Source organism: Nematolebias whitei, chromosome 18, assembly GCF_014905685.2.
Source record: "Nematolebias whitei isolate Nwh7 chromosome 18, NemWhi1, whole genome shotgun sequence".
Taxonomy (NCBI): Eukaryota; Metazoa; Chordata; class Actinopteri; order Cyprinodontiformes; family Rivulidae; genus Nematolebias; species Nematolebias whitei.
In genome coordinates this window covers 15,415,996-15,439,731 of record NC_056515.1, presented here as the reverse complement: position 1 = coordinate 15,439,731, position 23,736 = coordinate 15,415,996, and the positions used below count along the sequence as shown (strand labels likewise).

Here is a 23,736-nt window from a genome sequence, read left to right as displayed (position 1 = left end):
TGTATCCATCCATCCATCCATCCATCCATCCATCCATCCATCCATCCATCCATCCATCCATCCATCCATCCATCCATCCATCCATCCATCCATCCTCCGCTTATTCCAAAGTCAGGTCGCGGGGCAGCAGCTTGATCACGGAGGTCCAGACATCTCTTTCCACAGCCACCTCTTCCAGCTCTTCTGGGAGGATTCCAAGGCATTTCCAGGCCAACCAAGAGACATAGTCTCTCCAGCGTGTCCTGGGTCTTCCCCGGGTCTCCTCCCAGTTGGATATGCCCGAAGCACCTCTCTAGGGAGGTGCCCAGGGAGCATCCTTAGCAGATGCCTGAACCACCTCAACTGGCTCCTCTCGACGTGGAGGAGTAGCGGTTCTACTCCAAGTCTCTCCCGAATAACTGAACTTCTCACCCTATCTCTAAGGGAGAGTCCAGCTACCCTGCAGAGGAAACTCATTTCAACCGCCTGTATCTGCAATCTCATTCTTTCGGTCACTACCCAGAGCTCATGACCATAGGTGAGGGTAGGAACGTAGACCGACCGGTAAACAGAGCTTTGCTTTACAGCTCAGCTCTCTCTTCACCACAACGGACCGGTAGAGTCCGCAATACTGCAGATGCTGCACCAATCCCTCTGTCAATCTCACGCTCCATTCTTCCCTCACTCGTGAACAAAACCCCGAGATACTTGATCTCCTCCACTTGAGGCGGAACCTCACCCTCGACCTGAAGAGAGCAATCCACCCTTTTCCGGTTGAGGACCATGGCCTCAGATTTGGAGGTGCTGATTCTCATCCCAGTTGCTTCACACTCAGCTGTGAACCGCCTCAACTGAGAACTGGAGATAACGGCATGATGGTACCAACAGGACCACATCATCTACAAAGGGCAGAGATGGAATCCTGAGGCCACCGAACTGGAAATCCTTCGCCAGCTGGCTACACCGAGAAATTCTGTCCATAAAAGTTAGGAACAGAATCAGTGACAACGGGCAGCCCTGGCGGAGTCCAAGTCCCACCCTGAAGGGGTCCGACTTACTGCTGGCAATGCGAATCAAACTCTTGCATCGCTTGTATAGGGACTGAATAGCCCGTAACAATGCATCTCCAATCCCATACTCACGGAGCACCCCCCACAGTGTACCCCAAGGAACACGGTCGAATGCCTTCTCCAAGTCCAAAAAACGCATGTAGACTGGATGGGCAAACTCACATGACCCCTCAAGGACCCTAGTGAGGATAAAGAGCTGATCCAGTGTTCCACGGCCAGGACAGAACCCACATTTTTCCTCCTGGATCTGAGGTTCGACCAACAATTGGACTCGCTTCTCCAGTACCTCTGAATAGACCTTACCAGGGAGGCTAAGGAGAGTGATGCCCCTAAAATTGGAGCACACCCTCCGATCCCTCTTTTTCAAGAGGGGAACCACCACCCCAGTTTGCCAGTCCAGTGGCACTGCCTCCGATGTCCACGTGACGTTACAAAGACGTGTCAGCCAAGACAGCCCCACAACATCCAGAGCCTTAAGGAAATCAGGGTGAATCTCATCCACTCCCGGAGCCCTGCCGCCTCCGAGCTTTTTAACTACCTCGGCGACCTCAGCCACGGTTATGGACGGATAAACCCCAAAGTCCCCTGACTCAGCTTCCTCCATGGAAGACGTGCTGGTGGGATTGGGATGGTCCGAGAAGTATTCCTTTCACCTTCCGACGACATCACTGGTTGAGGTCAACAGCACTCCACCATCACTGAACACAGTGTTAGTAAAGAGCTGCTTTCCCCTCTTCAGCCACCTGATGGTTTGCCAGAATCTCCTCGGAGCTGACCAAGAGTCTCTATACAAAGTCTCACCAAACTCCTCCCACATCTGAGCTTTTACCTCAGCAACAGCCAAGGTTGCACACCGCTTGGCCCTCTGGTACTCCTCAGCTGCCTCCAGAGTCCCACTGGCCAACAAGGCCTGATAGGACTCCTTATTCAGCTTGACAGCCTCCCTAACCCAGGGTGTCCACCACCAAGTTTGTGGATGACCACCACGAGAAGCACCGACAACTTTGCGGCCACAGCTCAAGGCAGCTACCTCAACAAGCGAGGTGCGGAACATGGTCCACTCAGACTCAATGTCCCCCACCTCAGCTGGGATGTGGTTAAAGCTCTCCCAGAGGTGTGAGTTGAAGATCTCTTTGATGGGTTCTCTGCTAGGCATTCCAAGCAAACTCTCACTACACGTTCGGGTCTACCGGGTCTGTCTGGCATTTTCCCCCGCCATCTGATCCAACTCACTACCAGGTGGTGATCAGTTGACAGCTCAGGTCCTCTCTTTACCCGAGTGTACAAAACAAACAGCCGCAAATCAGATGATATGACTATGAAGTCAATCATCGATCTACGACCTAGGGCGTCCTGGTGCCAAGTGCACTTATGGACACCCTTATGTTCGAACATGGTGTTTGTGATGGACAAACAATGACTAGAACAGAAGTTCAACAACAGAACACCGCTCGGGTTCAGATCAGAGAGACCATTCCTCACAATCATGCCCCTCCAGGTCACATTGTCATTACCCATGTGGGCATTGAAGTCCCCCAGCAGAATAAAGGAGTCTCCAGCTAGAGCACCTTCCAGCACCCCTGCCAAGGACACAAGAAGGCCGGATACTCTGAACTGCAGTTTGGTGCGTAGGCACAAACAATAGTCAGAGTCCGTCCCCCAACCCGAAGGCGAAGGGAAGCCACCCTCTCATCTACCGGGGAAAACTCCAACACACAGGCACCAAGTCAGGGGGCTACAAATAGACCCACACCAGTTCAACGCCTCTCACCATGGGCAACTCCAGAGTGGAATAAAGTCCAACCCCTCTCAAGGAGATCAATTATAGAGCCCATGCTGTGCGTCGAGGTGAGCCCAACTATATCTAGTCGGTACCTCTCAACCTCAGGCACAAGCTCAGGCGCCTTCCCTGCCAGAGAGGTTACATTCCATGTCCCAAGGGCCAGCTTTGGTAAGCCAGGGTCTTTGGCCACTGCCCATAGCATCATGGCCCTTCCTGTAGGTAGTGGGTCCACAGGAAGGCAAACCCATGCTGCTCCTTCGGGCTGAGCCCGACTGGGCCCCATGGGCAGAGATCCGGTCACCAGGTGCTCACTGACGAGCCCCTCCCCCAGGCCTGGCTCCAGGGTGGGGCCCCGGTTACCCACGTCCGAGCAAGGGCCACTGAGTTCCTTGTTTTGTTTTGTCCATAAAAATCTTCTGAATCACTCTTTGTCTGGCCTGTCACCAAGGACCAATTTGCCTTGGGAGACTCTACCAGGGGCAATTGCCCCCGACAGCATAGCTCCTAGAATCATTCAGGTGCACAAACTCCACCACGATAAGGTGGCGATTCAAGGAGAAGTAAGTAAGTACAGTATGTTTAGTTATATTATTGGGTAATTACTGATAAAAACTGATCTGTCCATTTTATCAGTCATTTTATAATTTTTTAAACCCAAAATAGCTTTAAAACAGATTAATCTGTTTATATTCTGTAAATGGACACTTCTGGCTGTAGTTTGGTAAGCTGTCCAACAGAGAGCGATATTTAAACACCAATTTAGCTTTTAAACTCAACAATACTCACCCTCAGTCAGGCTCTTTCCCTTAGTTTCATAAAAGTTATTGAGTCTTTTGGCATGCTCCAAGATGATCTCCAACATGCTCTGTTTGCCATTAACCTCTGTTATTTTCTGATAAAAAAAAAAACAATAATAAAAAATAACAAAATTCATGCAATAATCCAGGTATACAATCCAACATTTTTCAGTCAGGTCATCTGGACAGTTTCTTTTTATGTGCTGAAACGTTTTGCCTTCGATCCAGAAGGTTTCATCAGTCAAGTAAACACAACAAAACTGATTCTTCCTCCAACAGCTTACTCCAAAGTGAAACAAACCAGTTTTGTTGGTGCTAAGATGGTCTCTGTGGCACGCCCCCTCCTCCATTGCCGACCCTCTTCCTTGTTAATATTAAAAAATGTTTAACCCTCAATAACCCCACAGTATAAATATCAATTCTATTCCATTTCAAAGTTTGGCACAAGTTTTAAATGTATATTAATTGTAAGGATGTTTATTTACTGACAGGTATTTATGAAAAAATAGTAAATTATTTGTCTTTTAATACGCTGTTATTAGTGAATAAATCTAAAATTACGTAACACCCCCCCCCCCCCCCCCAAAAAAAAACCAGGATGTGTGGGTTTATGATATGGTCATGTGAACAAAAACAATTTACCATAGTAATAGTTTGATAATTATGTAAATTGTAAGGAAAAACGTTTATTTTCTGTAAAACATCATTTAATAAACACACATTGAGTTAACAAACTCAATGTTTTGTTGGGGACGACTCTCAGCTACAACCACAACAAAGTTTAATTCTAACTTTAGCTAATCAATGTTTATTTACCTGTTCTAGTTGTCCAAACTCCTCCATAAGTTGGTCGAGATTCACGCAGTTTAACTTTGCCATCTTTATATCTAATATGTTTCACGGAAATGTTAAAAAAAATACAGCTTTATTACTACTTTTTAAATCGAAGCGGTGTCGAGAGTTAGTTAGCAAAGCTAACAATTAGCCGACGCTACAAGCAGCTAGCGTAGCAACTGCTGAGTTCAAGGACAATCAGAAAATTAAACTTCCATAAAGTATTTTCACAACAGGACAGTTCATATAAATCTACACTATTTTGATCATTTGATCCTGCATAACGTTGTGACGAAAGTCTTTTGGTTTAAAGACGAAATGTTTCAACATTTTTTTATATTTATTTTTTACTTTTTGCATCCGTCCAGAGGGCCTGATTTAAATGTGTTACATTTTTCGACCTGGATTATTGAGCATGCATCAGTGTTGTTATATTTCTTTATATTTAATAATCACAGCAGTTTCATAATCGATGCCAAGTTCATTTCTCATATTAAATATTAGTACAACAAACAAACACGGGAGGAAAAGAAACAGTTTGAAAAATGTTTATTGAGTTGAACAAAAACGATGACATTAACAACTTTAATGCATTAAATACAAAAATGTACCATAAACAAGTAAAAAGACAGCAACAAAAAAGAAAACATTTAAATTAGTGTCCAGAAATGAGCAAATTCAAATTTTAACACTGACAATCTGCTAAATACGCTTTAAAACATTTCAGTTCCAAATAACAAATGAACACAATACTGCACTTTACTCTCCATTCAACCCTTTTACACACAATTCATGCTTCTATAAAATTAACAAGTTGTTTATTAACAAATGCAACAGTTTTGTGAGCAACTGCTGACCTAAAATACATTAAAATAACAATAAAATAAAAACAGGAAAAGTTTAGTATATGCTACATGTTTACTTTTTGTCAAAAAATAGCTTCAAATGTAAAGTGTGTAATAAATACAGCCTAAAAGAGATCTGTGATCTCAGTGGGTATTGCCTGGTTAAATAAAGGTTAATAATAATAAACACAACGCTGCATTGGTTATACTCCATTAACACTGAAGAGGATGAATAGCATTCCCTGAAGGAATGCATATCGCTCGCCACCTTACATGTCAAAGTTTAAAACAAAGTCTTTGTGTGATCTGTAAGAGCTCAGAGTATGAGTTGGGGATGACTCTCAGCTACAACCACACCAAAGTTTAGCTCAACATCTGCACAACTGAGTGTGTTGTAGCTATCGCTGAGAAGGTTACGATCGATTAGCTGCTGTAGCCGTCCTGAATCGGATTGACTCCAAAAGTTAATCAGTTGTGGATGTACATCCAGTGATTACTTTCTGAGAATCGTCTCGAATCGTCAATGACTGACTGAATTACAGAGAAGCTGGATGGAGGAACCAGAACATTTGGCAGATAAAGAACTGGGATTTTCACATAAACTAAGCTCAAAGTTGAACAAATATGACCCTAAATTTAGTGGGAATTCAAATCGATCAATCTTTCCTGTTCCAGTATAAAAACAGGTAAACGTGGCACCAAAACACCGTACAACATACATTTCTTGCTTCTTGTAACAAAGTAATTTAGGCTTTGTGATGCAAATCAGACTTAATCCTAAATGCTTAAATGAGGACAACTGGACGTTGTTCTCATCTGGTCTCCTTTCAACAAAATGTCCAGTTGCCTTTTATGAAAGCACTTAGGATTACCATGTTCTGGATGAGTGAAAATCTACACCAAGGACCAGGCTCATCCACCCTCAGCTCCAGATTTCTTTGAGTACTTCAGTTACATGACCAGAACGTGGCCCACAGTAGAGCACATGGCAGAACTTTCAACCGTGTCGCCTGGTCACATGATGCCGTGTAAGTCCAAGGAGGCCCCCTGAAACTATTTTAGGTTCAGCCCATGGACCCTCAACAATCCAGGAACTGTTCTCCATTTAGTCTGAAATTGTCAGAGTATTTTATTTTATTTTATCTTTTTACGGTGTGACACTTCCCAGTAGCTCGGGGGTCAGGTAGCCGTCTGGCGTTGGTACAACCTTTGGGATTGTAAGGTGGGGGGTCGGTGCTGAGTTCGATGTAAGTAAGAGGCTGTTCTGTTTATCAATGCCCTCCACCATGGTGTAAACAGGAGCCGGGGGTAGTGAAGACGGGGGCAGATTGTATTTGTGGTTAGGGAACAGGGATAGACCAGGACTGGGGTCTAGTCCTGTTTGGAAGGGTTCACTGAGGTTTTCCTTGAATAATTCTGAGCTCGTTGTCCCAGCACTGAGCTCAGATGTGTAGTCCCTCTGATCTGCCTTCACCAGAAGACGCTGAGCTTGTTTCGATTTCTCCACCTTGATGTCTTTATTTCTGTCCACCTCCGTCTGCTCTTCAGGCGACAGCAGAACTTTACCAGATGACCGGACCTCGCTGACCATGGTGTACACCGCCTCACTGCCCGGTGTCGCCAAGAAAGGCTCCCCAGAGGTGGACTCAGAGGTTCTCTGGCACGGTGGCTCCTTACCAAGGGTCTGGTTTGGATTGAGAGGGTGAACGGGAGACGAATTCGACTCACAGAGGAGCTCCGGTTCACAGCAGCTGGAGCGTCCCGAGTCGTCGTCCCTGAAGCCACCAGAGAGCGGAGAGGAGCTGGAGCGGTCCATGAGACAGTCTGTGTCCAGGTCTGTCAGTTTGTCATTCTGCTCCTCGATGTCCAGGTCGATGAACTCCACCCAGGGGTCGTTGTTGTAGAGCTCTGGCCTCAGGTCAGGAGGACCCCCCAATATGGACGTCAACTTCCGAAGCTTCCCTTTCTGTCAGACAGAGAAAGTCAAGTTCAGACTAGGCCTATGACGATAACACATTTTGCTGGGCGATTAATTGTCTCAAAAATTATTGTGATAAACGATAGTATTGTTAGAAATTTGACAATAATTAGTAATTATTGTCAAATTTAAGAAGAAATGTCGGTTAATTTGTGTGCAGTACCTTTTTTCAACCACTGGATGGCAGTATAAGACTGCTTGAATCGAATAGTGAGCGATAGTGAGGGATAGTGAGGGAGCGAGCAGGTGTCTCTTTAAGAAAAATGTGAGGGAGGCCCCTTGATGTGACATGGGCTGTCTCTCCTTCCTTTATTCGGTTCTCAAAATAGCAGACGCTCGGTGTGGTTTGAGCTCTTTAGCATAGCATTTTTCACACAAAGCGTTTAATAAAAAAATCAGTAAACACGTTCTCAGCTTCTTTTTTCAGAGAAAAATAACGTTTTACACGAAGGCACGGGTTTCAACCGTGAATTTTGCAGCTTCGACAAGACAGAGGTTTTTTCCTGAGGTTGGCCTGTTAGCTTAGCTCATAGCTTAGCTTCTCAGCTTAGCTGCTTTTAACGATCCAAAAACGAGATTTTGGATCGTTAAAATAGATTTTAAAGAAAAAAGATGGGGGGGGGGGGGGGGGTGTCAGTGAAGAGCACCGGAGTTGAGCCTTTTGTCATCCAGTGTCTTCAGTAGAAAGAGAGAGATACGAAGAAATGATAAAGCCGATAAATGAAAATGGGGTTGATAATTTTCAATCATGCGATTTATTGATTTATCGTTTATCGCAACAGGCTTAGTTCAGACAGTTTATCCTGACGTGGTTTTGTTTTGTGGTGCTGGCAGATTTTTTTGTCCACTCTTGTAGCTACCCTTACCTTCAGTAGATCCGAGTCTATTCCTCTTATTTTAGGACCAGGAACAGGAGGCAGGAGAATAAACATCAATCTTAAAGGAAAAAGGAAAAATAAAATGTATTTTACTCCGGACAATGAAAAACTGATTATAAAGTATCAAACATTTTCTCTTTCATTCATTAATTTACATCCTGAACGATTCAAATGAACCCATTAATCTAAGATTTTTACTTTTTCTTTTCCAGTGTTTGTTTGTTTTTTCTCTTAAACTTGAAAAAATAAACATAACTCTTATAAATAACTCTTATTTACCTTTCTTGCTGCGATATAATGACCAACATCAGGATGGCCACCAAACACAAAGCTCCAAAGATGAGCAAAGCCACCACTGGAAATCTTGAAACTGGCAGGAAAATTGGTGAATAAATTCATTAAAATTCAGACAATTATCATAAAATAATAGTTTTAAACAAAAACCAGACTTCCAGTTGGTGCAGAGGCTTGTTGTCTCTCCATAGTGGGTTAAAAAAAGATACAAAACCCCTAAAAAAATTACTTGTTTTTGGCACAAAAAAAATAAAAATACCGGGGGGGGGGGGGGGGGTATTTTTGCTCCCCACTGTTGTAACATTGAGGTGAACAAAATAGTGTTTTTTCAATGGAAGCAGAGAAACAACATTCTCTGTGAAAATAGTGTGAGCGTGGAACGACTGCTGAAGTTTGTTGAAGAAGCTGAAACTGAAGTCAAAGCTAACAGAACAAAAGCTAAAATTAGCAACCAAAAAATGCTAAAAGCTATCATTGGCATAACAGTCACTAAAACCAGCAGAACAGCCCTTTATTGCTAAAATTAGCACTAAAATAGACCAAACAAACTCTAACAGATAAATCCAAATACCTATAGCTAAAGGTTTCAATAAGCAAGATAGCAGCTAACATTTTCAGAAGCTAAAAGCGGCACGGTGGCACAGTTGGTAGAGCTGTTGCTTCTCAGCAAGCAATTCACAGGATCAAATCCCAGCCAGGGAGGGGGGGCATTCCTGGTGGAGCTTGCATGTTTTCTCCGTGCATGTGTGGATTTCCTCCCACAGACCAAAAACATGCATGTTAGGCTGACTGGTAACTCTAATTTGTCTCTAGGTGAGAGAGTGAATGACTAATGTTTGCAGTGGATGAGTTGGGTCATTGTAAACCTGTACTGACTGTTTTTCCAGAACCTGACTGTACAGGTCTGTAAGTGTCATTTGTTGATGACTTTACTACCTTGTTTGACCACCTGGGACAACTTGTTCCTGTCTCTGGCTAGGAGGTTCCCATACCATGAGACAATATTAAAGGAAACAACACTTTCTACCAGTGACCTGTACACCAAGTGCAAAGTAATTTTGCTTGCATTAAAGCTCCTTAGCTTATACAGAAGGTGGAGACGCTGTCTGGCTTTTTTGCAAATACAGTCAGTGTTGGGCTCAAGATCAACTTGTTATCAATTATTGTTCCAAGGTATTTAAATTCAGTCACCTGCTCTACTTCATGCCCTTTTATAACAGAAGGTCTGAATACAGGTCTGGTGCTGGCCCCCCCCCCCCCCCCCCATCTACCTCCCAAACAAAGTTCCTTGGTTTTACTGACATTAAGGTCCAGAAAACTTTCATCAAACCAGTCAGAGAGCTGATCTATGAACTGGGAGTACGAGGGACTATTGGTGTCTTTCAGACCAGCAACTAGGGCAATGTCATCAGCATACTTACTGTGAAGTCTTTGCTGTTATGCCACAACTCATTTGTGTATATAGGGTAGTGGTTCTCAAACTGGGGTTCCTGAACCCCCCCCTGGGGTCCACGAGCCCCCCCCCCCCCCCCCCCCCCCCCCCCCCCCCCCCCCCGCCCACTTTTTGCATCAATCAGTTTACCACATTAAGCCTTGTAATAATTTGAAGAAGTGGCAACACATTTATGTTCATTATGTGAATAGGTAAAGTTTTAAAGTGGTTTTTGATTCTGTTAATTTTATCAAAACTAATTTTTGGAAGTTGAAATTAAACATTTTGTTAATTAAGTGTCTTGAATGAAATACAGGTATACTCCATGTTTAAAATAATAAAAAATTGTATTAACACTATTAAAGAACAGATCTTACGTTTTTATGTTACACAAATATTTCCATTGCATTAAAGAGACAAATTGAAGAAAATTATTTAATAAACATGAGGGTTATGAGGGGGTCCCTGAAACTTTATCTCCCCTGTAAGGAGTCTCTGAACCTAAAAAATTCAAGAACCCCTGATATAGAGAATAAAAGTGGCGATAGCACACAAGCTTGTGGAACACCAGTGTTCAAGCCCCTGCAGTCAGACTCATTGGGGTCTTCCTCTTAAAAATTTGCTACTCCACAACACAAGATGGCTGTTGACATTTAGATAACACCGGTGTTCTTTTAATCCAGACAGTAATGGCCCTTTTCCATTAGTAACGGTACAGCACGGATCGACTCGACTCGGCACGGTTCCAAGGCTTTTCCATTAGCAACGGTTCGTGGAACGGGTCCCATTTTTCAGTCCTTTTTCTCTGGGGTTCCATCCGTGCCAAACTGGCCTTAAAACGTGACGTCAGAACACTGTCGGTCTCTGATTGGTCAGGGGGTGGAGTCACTTGTTGTTTGAGAAACTTTCACAACAACCCAATCCACCATTTGCAATAATTCAAACTCGAGGAGCAACTGGACCTATTTTAAAAATTTTAAAAACAATAATGACAACACCGTGGTCTAATGCCTTTTTGTGTTTGGCTGTTGATGACAAAATTCAGAGAGAGCTAGATGGAGTTCCACCGGTCTCTCTGGTCCTCTCCACTGGAGCCTCGGAGTCCCCACAGGCCGGGCAGGGCGTCACCTCCCTGGTTCCGAGCTCCGCTGGTCATCGCAGAAGACGATACAAGCTGCCAACCCGCAGGAGCACGCGAGGCCGGGGTCGCATGCTCCTGCGGGCTCCGAGCTGAACCCGCCCACTAGAACCGTTAATGAAAGTATAATGGAAACACAACTGGCACTAATGGAAAAGAGGCATAGGTAATCCACTGTTCCATGTATCCAAAACGCCCGCTCTCAGCATTTAAAATGCCCCATATAGTCCAAAACACGAGACAAAACAATAATTTTGCAAACATATTGCTTGACGTGTTTGCCAGGTATAAACTGTTCTGCAGTATTGTAAAAAAGACAATACATCAAAATAATATATGACAGATCAAAACTAACAAACTACGAACTAGTCAGACGCCGAGGGTCAGCACTTGCACATGCACCCCTAATATACCGTATTGTTTTATAAGAAGATGGATGGATGGATTAAAAAACCCATAAAAGTCACAAAAAACTAAAGCAAAAGTTCATAATGTCCTGTATCAGCTGAACCTTGTGATTCATGAATGGTTAAAATAGTTGAAAGCGAGCTGTAAACTACTGGTAGTTAAAGTCCCCAAACCCTGGATTGCTGACTCAGCATTCATGCAACAACTCCAAAGGTGTGTCGGCAAGAAGATCATAAAGTAAAGGCAGGAGTTTTATTCAGTCATTGTGAGACATTCAGGTGCAACTCCTTGGTTGACCTTTGACCTCTTTCACAATCAGTTCCAGCGTCAGGGTGTTTACCTTTAGATGGGATGTGCACAAACACAGAGTGGCTGAACCCGCCGAAGAATTTCCCTCCAAGCATTTTGCACCGGACCCGAACCTCGTGGTTGACGTTGGTCTGTAGGCCGTAGAGCGAGCGCTGCGTGCTTTTCACCAGGTCTGTCTGTGGAGAAAACGCCGGCGTAAACCAGTGCTGCAGCGTTATCGTTTGTCCTCTTCAAACAGCGGGACACCCACCGTTTCCCACTTGTCCGAGTCCACGCTGCGGTACTGGACCTCGTACTGCAGCGCAATCCACCCCGTCTCCACGTCTGCGGACCTCGGAGGCTTCCACTTCACCATGATGTCGAAGTGCGCGCCGGTCAAACTGGAGTTCAGCATCATCCAGTTCAGTCCCACCGGTGGATCAGGTTGCACTGCGGCGCAGAAACAGCACATTTTAATTTGTTTTCCTGAAAAACTGAGGAAAATGCACCGACGTTAACTCACCGATTACTGAAACATCGAAGGTAATCTCATCGTAAAGGACAGTTTGATCCTTGGACTGGAGCTGCACGGTGTAGGAGGTCCAGATGGTCGTGTGGTTCTTGTTGAAGAAGCACTCGTTTGGTCTCTCTGTGCTGTAGTGGGGACACTCACTCCAGTTTTTCTGGGAAGGGGTCAGGGGTCTCCTGGGTTGGGAGAAAGAAAACACAGTCAGACTGAAAATCTGTTGAACGAAGCAGATTTTATCTGAACATCTGTCAAACTGACCCCCCGGGCCGAGCCTGGAGGGGTTTGTTAGACTGGACTGCTGATAAGATTCTGAGGCGTCTGCAGAACAAACCGGCCATTTGGGCTTGACGGCAGTGGGACAAAGAAAGTTCTGACGAATCCCTCCTAACGATGCAGCAATCAGGCTGGTTTCAACAAATCTGACACCCAAACATTTGGTAGTATTCTGGTCAGTGAATGCACCATTAAGCACACATCAGCAATTTTTTATTACACAGTTGTTTCAGCAGAAATGACGAGAAAGGAAGTGCTCCAGCTAACTGATACTGCTTCTGTTGATCTCTATATCAAACCTTGAGCAGCTATGGAGCATCGAGAGGAAGATCATCAAGATAAAACCAAACAAAAGTCTAACCTGAAGACTAGCACCTCACTAAGATGTGACGTGAAGGATTTTCCAAAATGTCTCGAAACATTCATGAGGATTCTCACTTGTCTCATGTGAGTCGCAAAAACGCTGAAAATGTTGCCGACATCTGGAAGTTGTCTCCGTTTAGTTTCCATGGGTCTGAAGGTGTGAGAAGTCTGACGAAATTGTGAGGGGGTTTGTCGACCCATGAAATCAAATTGAGACATAATTACTGTGACTAAATTGGGACTAAAGCATCTGTAAATTATTCAAAGACATATGGCAATTTATTGTCAGTATTCTGTGTTTTGACACACCAACATGTCGTAAGTAACAATTCAGTGAGATGTTATGGTAAATGTGAACATTTTCCCACAGTTGTGTCTCCAGATATTTGCCAACCGTCGGGGTTGAGTGAGACAGAAGCTCAACCCAAAGTGGAGTGTTGAGGTTGAGCAATAAATGAGCCATTAGTATGTGTGTGTGTGTGTGTGGGGGGGGGAGAGGCGTATTGAAAATTTACAGCCCGTTACTAAATTAAGACGGGTTTGAAGAGTTCAATATGCTCACAACATAATTAGAAAGGGTTCTAATTGGGTCTAAGGCATTCATGACAAAACAGAGACCAGTTCCAGATGGGTCAAAAACACCCACGCAGAACTGAGACTGGTTAGAGACTGGTTAAAGTTTAAGGTGCCCACAATAACACTGAGACTGGTTAAAGACTGGTTAAAGACCGGTTTAAGTTCAAGGTGCCCACAACAACACTGAGACTGGTCAAAAATTGGTTAAAATGGGTTTAAAACTGGTTAAAAACTGGTTTAAGACTGGTTAAAGACTGGTTTAAGTTCCAGGTGCCCACAACAACACTGAGACTGGTTAAACACAGGTTTAAGGCTGGTTAAAGACTGGTTAAAAACTGGTTAAAGACTGGTTAAAGACTGGTTAAAGACTGGTTAAAGACTGGTTAAAAACTGGTTAAAGACTGGTTAAAAACTGCTTAAAGACTGGTTTAAGTTCAAGGTGCCCACAACAACACTGAGACTGGTTAAAGACTGGTTTGGATGGGCTAAATATGCAAAACTGTCTGGTTGAGGACGCCTACAACAAAACTGATGCCCTTTTCTTCAAACTGACGTTTTCCTAAAAGCTTTCACCAACAGATAAAAAAAGATCATAACCATTCCACTGATACCCACTTTAAAGAAGTTCAAACTATCCTTTTAATCAGTTGAGGGCAGTCCTCAATAAGTTTTTGTTTAATTAGAAATACCACGTTAGTCAATTTTCATGGGATATTGTGGAAATGTGTAAATCCAGTTTTCCTGTAACTTTGTAGGGTTTAGGAAACCAGAATAAACTTTAATAAATTTCTTTAAAAAAAAGAGTCCCCACAGAAACCCTGAAGTGGACTTTGCCTTGTCAACATGGGTCCACCGTGTGTCAGATAAGGTTTGTGGAAACACTGGTATTAATCAGAGCAGACGTGTTTTTACTCATCTGTCGAGTCACGTTTCCCTTTAAGCACAACTCTGAGTTTACATTTTATTTCTTTTCTATCACACGTATGCAACGAGCTCAGGCTGACTCGAACCTCAGCTTGTTTGTGCTGTTCACACTGCCGTGTTTACACGGGGTTCTGAGATGCTCTGCCTACTCTGGAAACCAGCTGTCTTCCTGTACTTGACCTTTCACCTCTGACTGGCTTCAAGCTGCAGGAAAACACCCATTGGATCTGTGTGTGCGTGTGTGTGTGTGTGTGGGGGGGGGTATTTTTTCCTTACAGTCTGTTAAAGTAGAACAAACGCAGATCTCCTGGTTCTGAGAGGTTCTGGAAAGTCCCGACAGTCCATCTGCAGTGGAAGGTCTCCATGTCGGAGGAGACACAGTTGGTCAGGTGGGGGGGAACTGGAAGGAAACAGAAACATATATAAATGTATGCAACACCAGAAAGATTCTTTGTCTGTGTTTTTTTATTTTTATTTTAGGCTGTGCTTCAGCAGCCGGATCATAACTGAAACCAGTGAGGCGCTGCCGGGCCGCAGAGCGACCCAGCAGCAGTTTCCTGGAAGTCATTTAGCAGCTCGTCAGTAGAAACCTGCAGGGGGAGGAGGGCTCGGGGCCTTCACTGTCGCGGAATAATCTGTTTTCTCTTTACTGAGAAATGCTGCTGCACAGAAAGAGCCTGGGTTCTGGTTTTACTGCCTGCACAAATCCAAACCATGTGTTCTGACGGGTCTCGGCTCCAGCTGCAGTCCAACACGGAGCCTGTGCACTGAGGTCGAACAAAAAACACTTTCTGTTGTTTCTTTGTGACAGTTAACTGGACTGTACAGCATTCATGTGAACAAACCAACAGCAGAACGCCTCACTGTAACAACGTGAGTCAGCAGAAACTGTACGATGACTCAGCATTCACACTGGGTTGTAGAGGAAACATTTTTATGGTGCACGTCAGAACCAAACCAATTAAATCAGTAAGTTCTCACTGCTCCTCCTTTCAGGACCTCATCTCGTTCCTGAGAGTGAAACGGTGAGATGTTTGAAAACCAAATCTTTACTCAGATCCAGGAGACTTTGGTCCAAGTCAGGAACCGTGGACGAGCTTTATCTAGAGTTGCTAAAGGGGTCATGGGACTCCTCAGTCCACATGGGTGTGGTGGCCCTGGTGAAGGTCATGAGAGTGTCCTCGGCACAAATGGATCCCGCTGCAGGTTGGACTGTGTCAGGGCTGGACTTGTCTCCGATCCTGTTTTTGGCCTTCAAGGACAGGCTCTCAAGGTGCAGTCCTGGATAGGAGGGGAGTCTGGTTTGGGAATCTCGGGACCTTGTTCTTGCAAATGGTGTGGTTGTGTTGGCGTCTTTGAGCCTCGTGAAGGTCATCCAAGCTATGACCTTCATGAGGACCTGGACATTTTGCAGCTGAGTGTGAAAGAAACCCTTCTCAAGCAGAAAAGGTTTGAATCTGGGTCAGGGGTGAGGGTCTGCCTCACATGGAGGAGTTCAAGTAACTGGGAGTCAAATCCCTCGCAGTAATAAGGATGTTGCTCCAGTCTGTCGTGGTGAAGAAGGAGTGAGCTAAAGCCAAAGCTCTGGATTTACTGGTCTGTCTATGTTCCAAACCTCAGCTGTGGTCATGAGGTGTGGAGCTGGAGAAGGTTCTGGGAGGAGGGAGGTCTGCACCTGTTGCCTCGCTGAAGCAAACAAATGGATGTGAATCAGTGAGGATGCAGAGGGCTGTACCAAAGGTGAGGACATCAGGGCAAAGATGGACTTCACTGTTACGGTGAGTCAAGGTGCTCGTTGCAGAACCGGAGACAAAACTGAGCATAAAATGAAAATTTATTCATACTTAAAGTACAAAAACCATCAGGTAAAGTCCAGAAACCAGATCTTTGTGAGTCTCAGCTGCAGGTTTTGCCCATAAAAACAAGTGAGCAGGAGGTAAAAGAGGTGTTTAATTAGGCTCAGGTTATCTTTTTAAAACACATCAGAGGGAGCATGTTGCTGTTTTTTTTATTTGTTGACTGAATGTCCCGGAGGGCATGGGCAGAACGCCTTAGCGTTTCAGACAAGTTCACAGATCTCACAAGCCCAGGCTGGCCGTGCGCTGACGGCTGTGAGAACAGAACCGCTCCTTGAGAGCAGCAGCTGACGTGCACCTCCGGGCCGGCCCAGTCCAGAGTCAGGGGTTAAAAATAACCTGTTTACCAGCTCACAGGGCGCTCCGTGGAACCGGGCCTCGTCAGGATTTAGAGAAAAATCCACTGCACGCCCAGTGATGTCAGGCATGTCCGTTTACAGCGAAACGTCCGGATCGTTTTTCACACCTTAAAAAGCTGAAAGTTGTGAACGTTTAAAAACCTTTAACACAGTTCACATCCAGCCTGCTTTCCAACGTTTTAAGTAAGTCGTTCCTCCATTTTTGATAGATGATAAATCAAAACCTTCGGCTCGTTCAGGACATTCCTGCTGGGACTTTTGGTTCTCCTGCATTTTTCACTCTTTGAAATATTTAGTTTTGTCAGCCATGTTTTCCTCATTGAAAATAAATGGAGTGTTTGTGCTGTTTATAACTTTTACTGCTCATTTCTGCCGTTGTTCCGCTTCAGCTTCTCTCTGCTTGTTGTTTCACTTCAGCTTCCTTTGGCTGCTTTCAGTTACTCTCTTCTCGTTTCAGCCGTTGTTCCACTTCAGCTTCCGTCGGCTGCTTTCAGTTACTCTCTTCTCGTTTCAGCTGTTGTTCCACTTCAGCTTCTGTTGTCTGCTTTTAACTTCTTTCTGCTCGTTTCAGCTGTTGTTCCACTTCAGCTGCCTTCGGCTGCTTTCAGCTTTTCTATGCTCGTTTCAGCTTTTCTGTTCGTTTGCAGATTTTTATAACTTAAGCTTTTTATGCAGCTTTCAGCTTTTTCCTCTAAATTCAACAGTTTTCAGATTTTTACATACTTTCGCTGTATTTTTCTGATAATTTTAGCCTTTTGTCTATTTGCTGTTGATTTTAGTCTTTTGCGCCTCCTAATAATATTAAAATTTTTATGCTCCTTCAGCTAACATCAGCCTTTTTAAAGCCTTTTCAGCTACTTTTTTCTAATTTTAGCTTTTTTCCTGCTCATATCAGTGTCCTTTTTTTTGCTAATTTCAGATTTGTTGTAATCTTTTCAGCCTCCTATGTAAGTTTATGCTGCAGTTTCAGCTACATTTCTGTTTTTATTTTTTTTTTGCTGCATTCAGCAGAAATCACTCAGAGTTTCACAGGAAACGACATTTCTCTAGTTTGTAAATATCTTCCTTCTCGCTGCAGTGGAGGTAAACTCCAAACACCGGGTTACTCTGCGTTTAAAGATAATTCAGGGTCATGTGACAGCTGATGGACGTTTTCCTCCCACAGCTGGTTCCCAGTCGTGTCACGCTGGATCGACTAAATCCTGCTGAAGGTCACGTTCAGGTCCAGCTCTTCAGGTGAACCTCCCAGATTAAGACAAGATAGAACTTTATTGATCCCACAGGAAATTGTAATCTGAACAACTTTATGGAGGATTCAGAACGCAGCAGAACTTCAGACAAAGCTGCTGCAAACAGCGTCTAACTTCTGCCTTCATAAAGAATCTGCTCCTCAGAAAGCAACAAACAGAATCTGCTGGAAACACAATCTAAAAGAAACACATCTCACTGAGAAAGGACTCTGTAGAAGTGCAGAGATCCTCGAGAACAAAAGACGGGACAACGTTTTAAAAAGAAGAGAACAGCTTCAGCCACAAACTCACCTGCCTGACTTCTCCCGAGTCCCTTCAGGCCTCAGAAGGCCCGGCTCGTTTTCACAAGAAGCCAAAATGTGAAACCTGAAGCTTGTTTTTTAAAAGGTTTCTATGAAAAAAAAAAGGTCTTTACTTTTTAGATTTTCTCTGTGAAAATATTGTCTCCGTTTATCTTATCAAGTCAGAACAAACAGTTTACTGGATTATTTTGTGTATTTTTTATTGATTTTTGATGAAAACATTTAGCTGCAGGCAACAAAACAGCTGGAAATTAACAATACAAATTCAACCTTTTCACCTTAGAACAATAAAAGAAGATAAAATAAGTAAATAAACTAATTCAGACTTTAGCTGTGAAAACTAGAAGACCTGTTTCTGACGGTTGCAGTTGTAAAAACTCAGGACATTAGAGTGAAACTCTGTATGAGTAATTTCTTTTTGATTATTTTCATCAGAAAGAAACGTTGCTTACAGAAATGATTAAACAGCTGTGTGGAGGGCTGAGCGGGTGCAGGGTACTTAACATATGGGACGGTTCACTTTGATTTTACCTCCACCTCAGCATTTGATCAGCTCTTCATCTCAACTCATCTGGATTAACGACAGTCAGACAATTTGCTCAGCTTCTAAAAATCACTATGTGAATATGGACTTTTAAGTTTTTTCTGATTAAATAAAGGCACGACAGAGGCTCTTCCTCTCAGCACGTAGCTGCAGAGGCTGCAGGGGAGCTTGACTGACATGGTCCTAGTGCCTGACATGTTTCAACAGCTTCCACACAAATGGTTTAATGTGACATCTTCAGTGATACTTTAACCAGAACAAGTCATGAGATAGGAGCGAGAAATCCATCAACATTTTAGTTTCACGAAATCTGTTTACACTCTGATACTTGGCCATGTTTACATACATTCCTAGCTGCGGAGAAACTGCAACAATCACAAGATATTACTGCAAAAGATGTGATTTAGTCAATTTATGACACAAAGTAGCTTAGGGTGCATTCACACCAGCCCTGTTTAGTCCGCTTTAATCGAACTCTAGCTCGTTTTCCTAGAAAGTCCGGTTCATTTAGGGAGGTGTGAACGCGCCATCGAACTCTGTCATGGAACAAAAAGGCGAACTCTGGCCCGGGCTAAAACCTAGGTCTCGGTCCGGTAGAAGAGAACTCCAGCGCGATCCGAGTACAGCGTGAATGTAAACAGACTGGACCCGCTCCGCAGGGCAAACAAACACACATTTCTCTGACCTTATATGGAGCCGTCAGCTGCCTTGTGTGGAAAACAATATTCTCCATGGTCTTCTGTCTCATCTTCTGCTCATGCTAAGTCCATTTTTGAAAAATGACAAAATATAACTCCTAAAACTGCTAAAACTTGATGCCACTTCGTTTTTATTTTATTTACAGAAGAAGAAGAAGACGTGTCTTCAGAGGTTTTTGTGTCGTTTCTTTCAGTAGTTCTTGGTGCAGCGCCCCCACAGGCGAGCGGGGGAACAGGTCGGTTCAACAGGTTGACTCGACTGCACAGTGCAGTGTGAATGCAAACGCACCAGCTCAAATGTAAACAAAAGGTCATGAATATTGGTCCCGAACCGAGTCTACCGGACTATCTGGTGTGAAAACGACCTTAATGTCTCAGTTTGATCTCAATTTATTCTCTTTTTTGTTTCCAGTCACAGTTTGGTTTCACTGGACCACTTCTAAATTTGTCTCGTTTCCCCAATTTTCTGGCTCACAGAAACACGACTGGGGGTCTCTTCCAGGTGGGACATGCCTGGTAAACCTCTGAAATGGGGCGACCAGGAGGCATCCAGATCAGAAACCTGAACCACTTCAACTGACTCCTTTCGATGCGGAGGAGTTCTGGAAAAGACCCCGGGGCAGACTCAGAACTTGATGAAGGGATTATATATTAAATTATTAATTATTATTAAGTATTATTAAATTATTGTAATTAATTCAATTCAACTATTGACCAATCTCTAAACTCTGCATTTTAGCCAAGGTTCTAGAAAAACTGATAAACTCTCAAATCAAAAATTACCTGGACTCATTTAAAATCTTACCTCGACATCAATCTGGTTTCAGGAAACAACACAGCACAACCACTGCTTCACTGAAGGTTCTTAATGACGTTGTTGAAGCACTGGATGCTAAGGATTATTGTGCTGCACTTTTCTTAGACCTGTCTAAAGTTTTTGACACTGTGGATCATAACATCTTGTGTCATAAACTCTCAGAAACTGGTTTCTCAGATCACACCATTGGTTGGTTCACTAACTATCTCTCAGATCGGAGGCAATGTGTTCAACATAATGGTATTTCCTCCAGTTATTTAATGGTTAACAATGGTGTTCCACAAAGCTCAGTCTTAGTATCCACCCTCTTTACTATCTACATAGGTAATGTAGGTCAAAACATATCTGATGCATCCATACATTTCTATGCTGATGACACAGTTGTTTATTGTCGAGCTAAAACAGTTGATAAGGTTTTCCAGCTTTTGAAATCTGCATTTGACATCATCCAGACAGATTTGTTCCGCCTCAAACTTGTCCTAAACACCGACAAAACCAAAGGGATGTTGTTTTTAAACAGGAAGTCGGTCCCAGCAGTTCTTCCTTCGATTTTATCCTCAAATGGTGTCCGTATTGAGTTTGTTGATTCCTATAAATATTTGGGTATCTTGGTCGATTTGCATCTCTCCTTTAAGCTCCATGTGGAAAACCTAGTAAGGAAACTGAAAGTTAAACAGAGTTTCTTTTTCAGAAACAGATCCTGTCTAACTCTGAATGCTAGGAAACGCCTTGTATCTGTGACTTTCATTCTCTGTTTTGATTACGGTGACATTATTTGCATGAACGCTCCTACAAGAACCCTGCAGATGTTGGATGCTGTCTATCATGGTGCACTAAGATTCATAACTGGCTGTGATTATCGTACCCACCACTGCACCCAGTATTCACTGGTTAACTGGACATCATTAACTTCACACAGACACTCTCACTGGTACATTTTCATCTTTAAATCACTTCTTGGTCTGCTGCCTTCATACATCTCCTCCTACATGTCTCTGCGTGAGTGCAGTTACAGCGTGTGCTCTCAGGACATTATTACCTGCAGTGTTCCCTCAGTGAGGACTGAACTTGGCAAAAGGGCATTCTCCTACTCCGCTCCTGTTTCCTGGAATATCTTGTAAAAAAGATCTGAAGCTCTCGACCTTGACCTCTCTAAGTGGCTTCAAACATCTGCTAAGTTCCTGGCAACAACCAATGCAGACATGTTCCTGTTTATAGTTTTCTACACTGTCTTATAATCTAGCTGGGTTTTTTTGGTTTCATTTGTTTAACACCATTTTATTTTCACTTGTTATTCTCAATTTGTACGCATCCTTTATGGTTGTCTATTGTTGTCTTTGTTGTCCACTGTTGTCATCATTCTTTGTTAAAACCAGGTCTCTTGTTTAAATGAGTCCTCGAGGCTCAGTGGGACTAACCTGTATAAATAAAGGTTGAATGAATGAAATAATATATCTCTAGTCTGAGAACACCTCAGGGTCCAGGAGGACCTGGAGAGAGTCTCTGTGGGGGAGAGGGAGGTCTGGGTTTCTCTCCTGGATCTGTTGCCTCTGCAACTTGACTACGGATAATCATTAGAAGATGGAGATGATTCCCACTTCCAAAGGTGGAAGCATGATGGTTTTTTTTACTTGTGTGTGTGTTTGTTGTTGTGTTAGCAAAATATCTCATGAACCACTGAACAAACCATTGGGTGGGCATCTACACTCAAACTTATTGAGTCCACTTTAGTTAAAACAGCTAAGTCACCTGAGGAAATTAAAAAAATGGATGCAACTCATGCATGATCTGAAGACCTCCTACAGGGTGTCTCATGACCCACAGCGGGGCCCTGACCCCCCACTTTGGCCACCAAATGTCTGCCAGCCTTGCTCTGAGTTACGTCAGACAGAGGCTGCAGTGTTTGCTCAGCAGCTGTCAGGCAGAGTTCACGTTCGGTTAAAGCAAACAGATCCAGAGAACTTCGAGCACTGATAATAGTTTCCTCGACGGTGATATCGGCTCAAACGCTGTAAACATGTTTACGCCGGGATTTATCTCCCATTAATGACACTTTCAGGGAGAAACAGCCTCAGCTGACATGTTTTTTATATAAATCCAGATGTTTCTCCTCTGAGCTGCAGGAAACATCAGCTTCCTGTAAAAGGGAAAACTCGGTGATTATCAGCCGGGACTCGTCTCCGTGCTTGTCCCGTGTCTTTGTGATGATTGGAGCGTGTTTTTCCTCGGACCGGACCGGTTAATGTGTTCCGGCGCCTGTGGGAAGCTGCTCAGGTTATTTACAGAGTCCAGCATCAATCAGGCGCTCAGGGGGAGAAAAGGCTTCATGCTCTGCTTTTAGAAAAGCCATTTCCTGCATCAGCAAACAGCCACTTTCAAACGTAATCGCCCAGATTACAGCTTTTATATTAAAGGTTGCATCCTGCAGGTGCAAATAGGTCTGTTTTTGTTCTTTGCACATTTTTCTCTTTATTTTATTAAAGAAATGCAGTGAAAAATAAGCTTGTTGTTACTCAAGCCTGCTCGTCACCAAAAGGTGAGAGAACGATAAAATATCTTTTGAACCAACTAAACTCATTGTTCACGTACGGCTGATTAACTTCAGCAATCAACACAATATACAGACTTAGCAAAGCCCAACATGGATTTAAACCAGCCTGTTTTACAGAAGATGAGCTCAAATTTGATCCGGTAGTTGCAGAGAGTCATCCCAAACAGGTACTCTGAGTGCTGAAAGCCACGTGTGATATCGAAGTATTGCACATCGCATTATATCTAAGATTCAACCAAAACGACAACAACTCTGTCCTGTCTCTGACGATGATCCCAACATAAAGCATGACATCAAAGGCAGCGAGCGATATGCATTCCTTAAAGCTCATGCAACGTACATCTCCTACAAATACAAAAACTGAAAGAAAACATCTTAATAAAGAACAGGAAGTGACATCACAGGGGAACTTCCTGCTCTTCGTTCACTGAAACGATCTTATTTGAACTAGTGTCTCTGATCGAGACAAAATAATCTGAGGAAACATCCAGTTCTCCTCTGCTGTTTGTGTTATCAGCTGTTGTAGCGATACTCTGTCCCCTTTGACATCACTTCCTGTTACTGACATCACTTCCTGTCCATGAAAATATCTCAACAACTGTTCATCTCAGCAGTTTTAAAGGTTCTTTCTTTAAGAAATGCCAGGACTTTAAATATAATAATAATCATTTTGAGTCCTCAATGGGTGCATTTGTTGCTTTCGTTGTATGTGTGTGTATTTGTATGAATTGTGTGTGTATTTGTATGAATTGTGTGTGTATTTGTATGAGTTGTGTGTGTATTTGTATGAGTTGTGTGTGTATTTACTGTCTATATGGGCAGCTGCTGCAATGCTGTATTCACCCCTGAGTCCATGAAAAATTTCCCCTAGGGGACACTAAAGTATATTCTATTCTATTCTTTGCACAGATCGTGATTTATTTTCCATCCATCCATCCATCCATCCATCCATCCATCCATCCATCCATCC

At 43.5% G+C, this 23,736-nt stretch overlaps 1 protein-coding gene across 2 annotated transcripts in view; it reads right to left on the bottom strand.

The window, feature by feature from the left end:
- ghrb (growth hormone receptor b) overlaps positions 1–23,736 on the bottom strand; it is a 39,179-nt gene that overhangs the window by 5,344 nt on the left and 10,099 nt on the right. The window contains exons 3-9 of one of the 2 annotated variants that reach the window (XM_037691939.1): positions 14,666–14,789; positions 12,248–12,429; positions 11,996–12,174; positions 11,777–11,921; positions 8,444–8,534; positions 8,153–8,222; positions 5,875–7,274 (exon numbers count right to left, since the gene is read on the bottom strand). In XM_037691939.1, the coding sequence (XP_037547867.1) occupies positions 6,456–7,274; positions 8,153–8,222; positions 8,444–8,534; positions 11,777–11,921; positions 11,996–12,174; positions 12,248–12,429; positions 14,666–14,789 (1,610 nt within the window). In that variant the 3' untranslated portion in view covers positions 5,875–6,455. Of the gene's footprint in view, positions 1–5,874; positions 7,275–8,152; positions 8,223–8,443; positions 8,535–11,776; positions 11,922–11,995; positions 12,175–12,247; positions 12,430–14,665; positions 14,790–23,736 lie in introns of those variants that run through there. The other variant, XM_037691940.1, reaches the window with a different exon arrangement.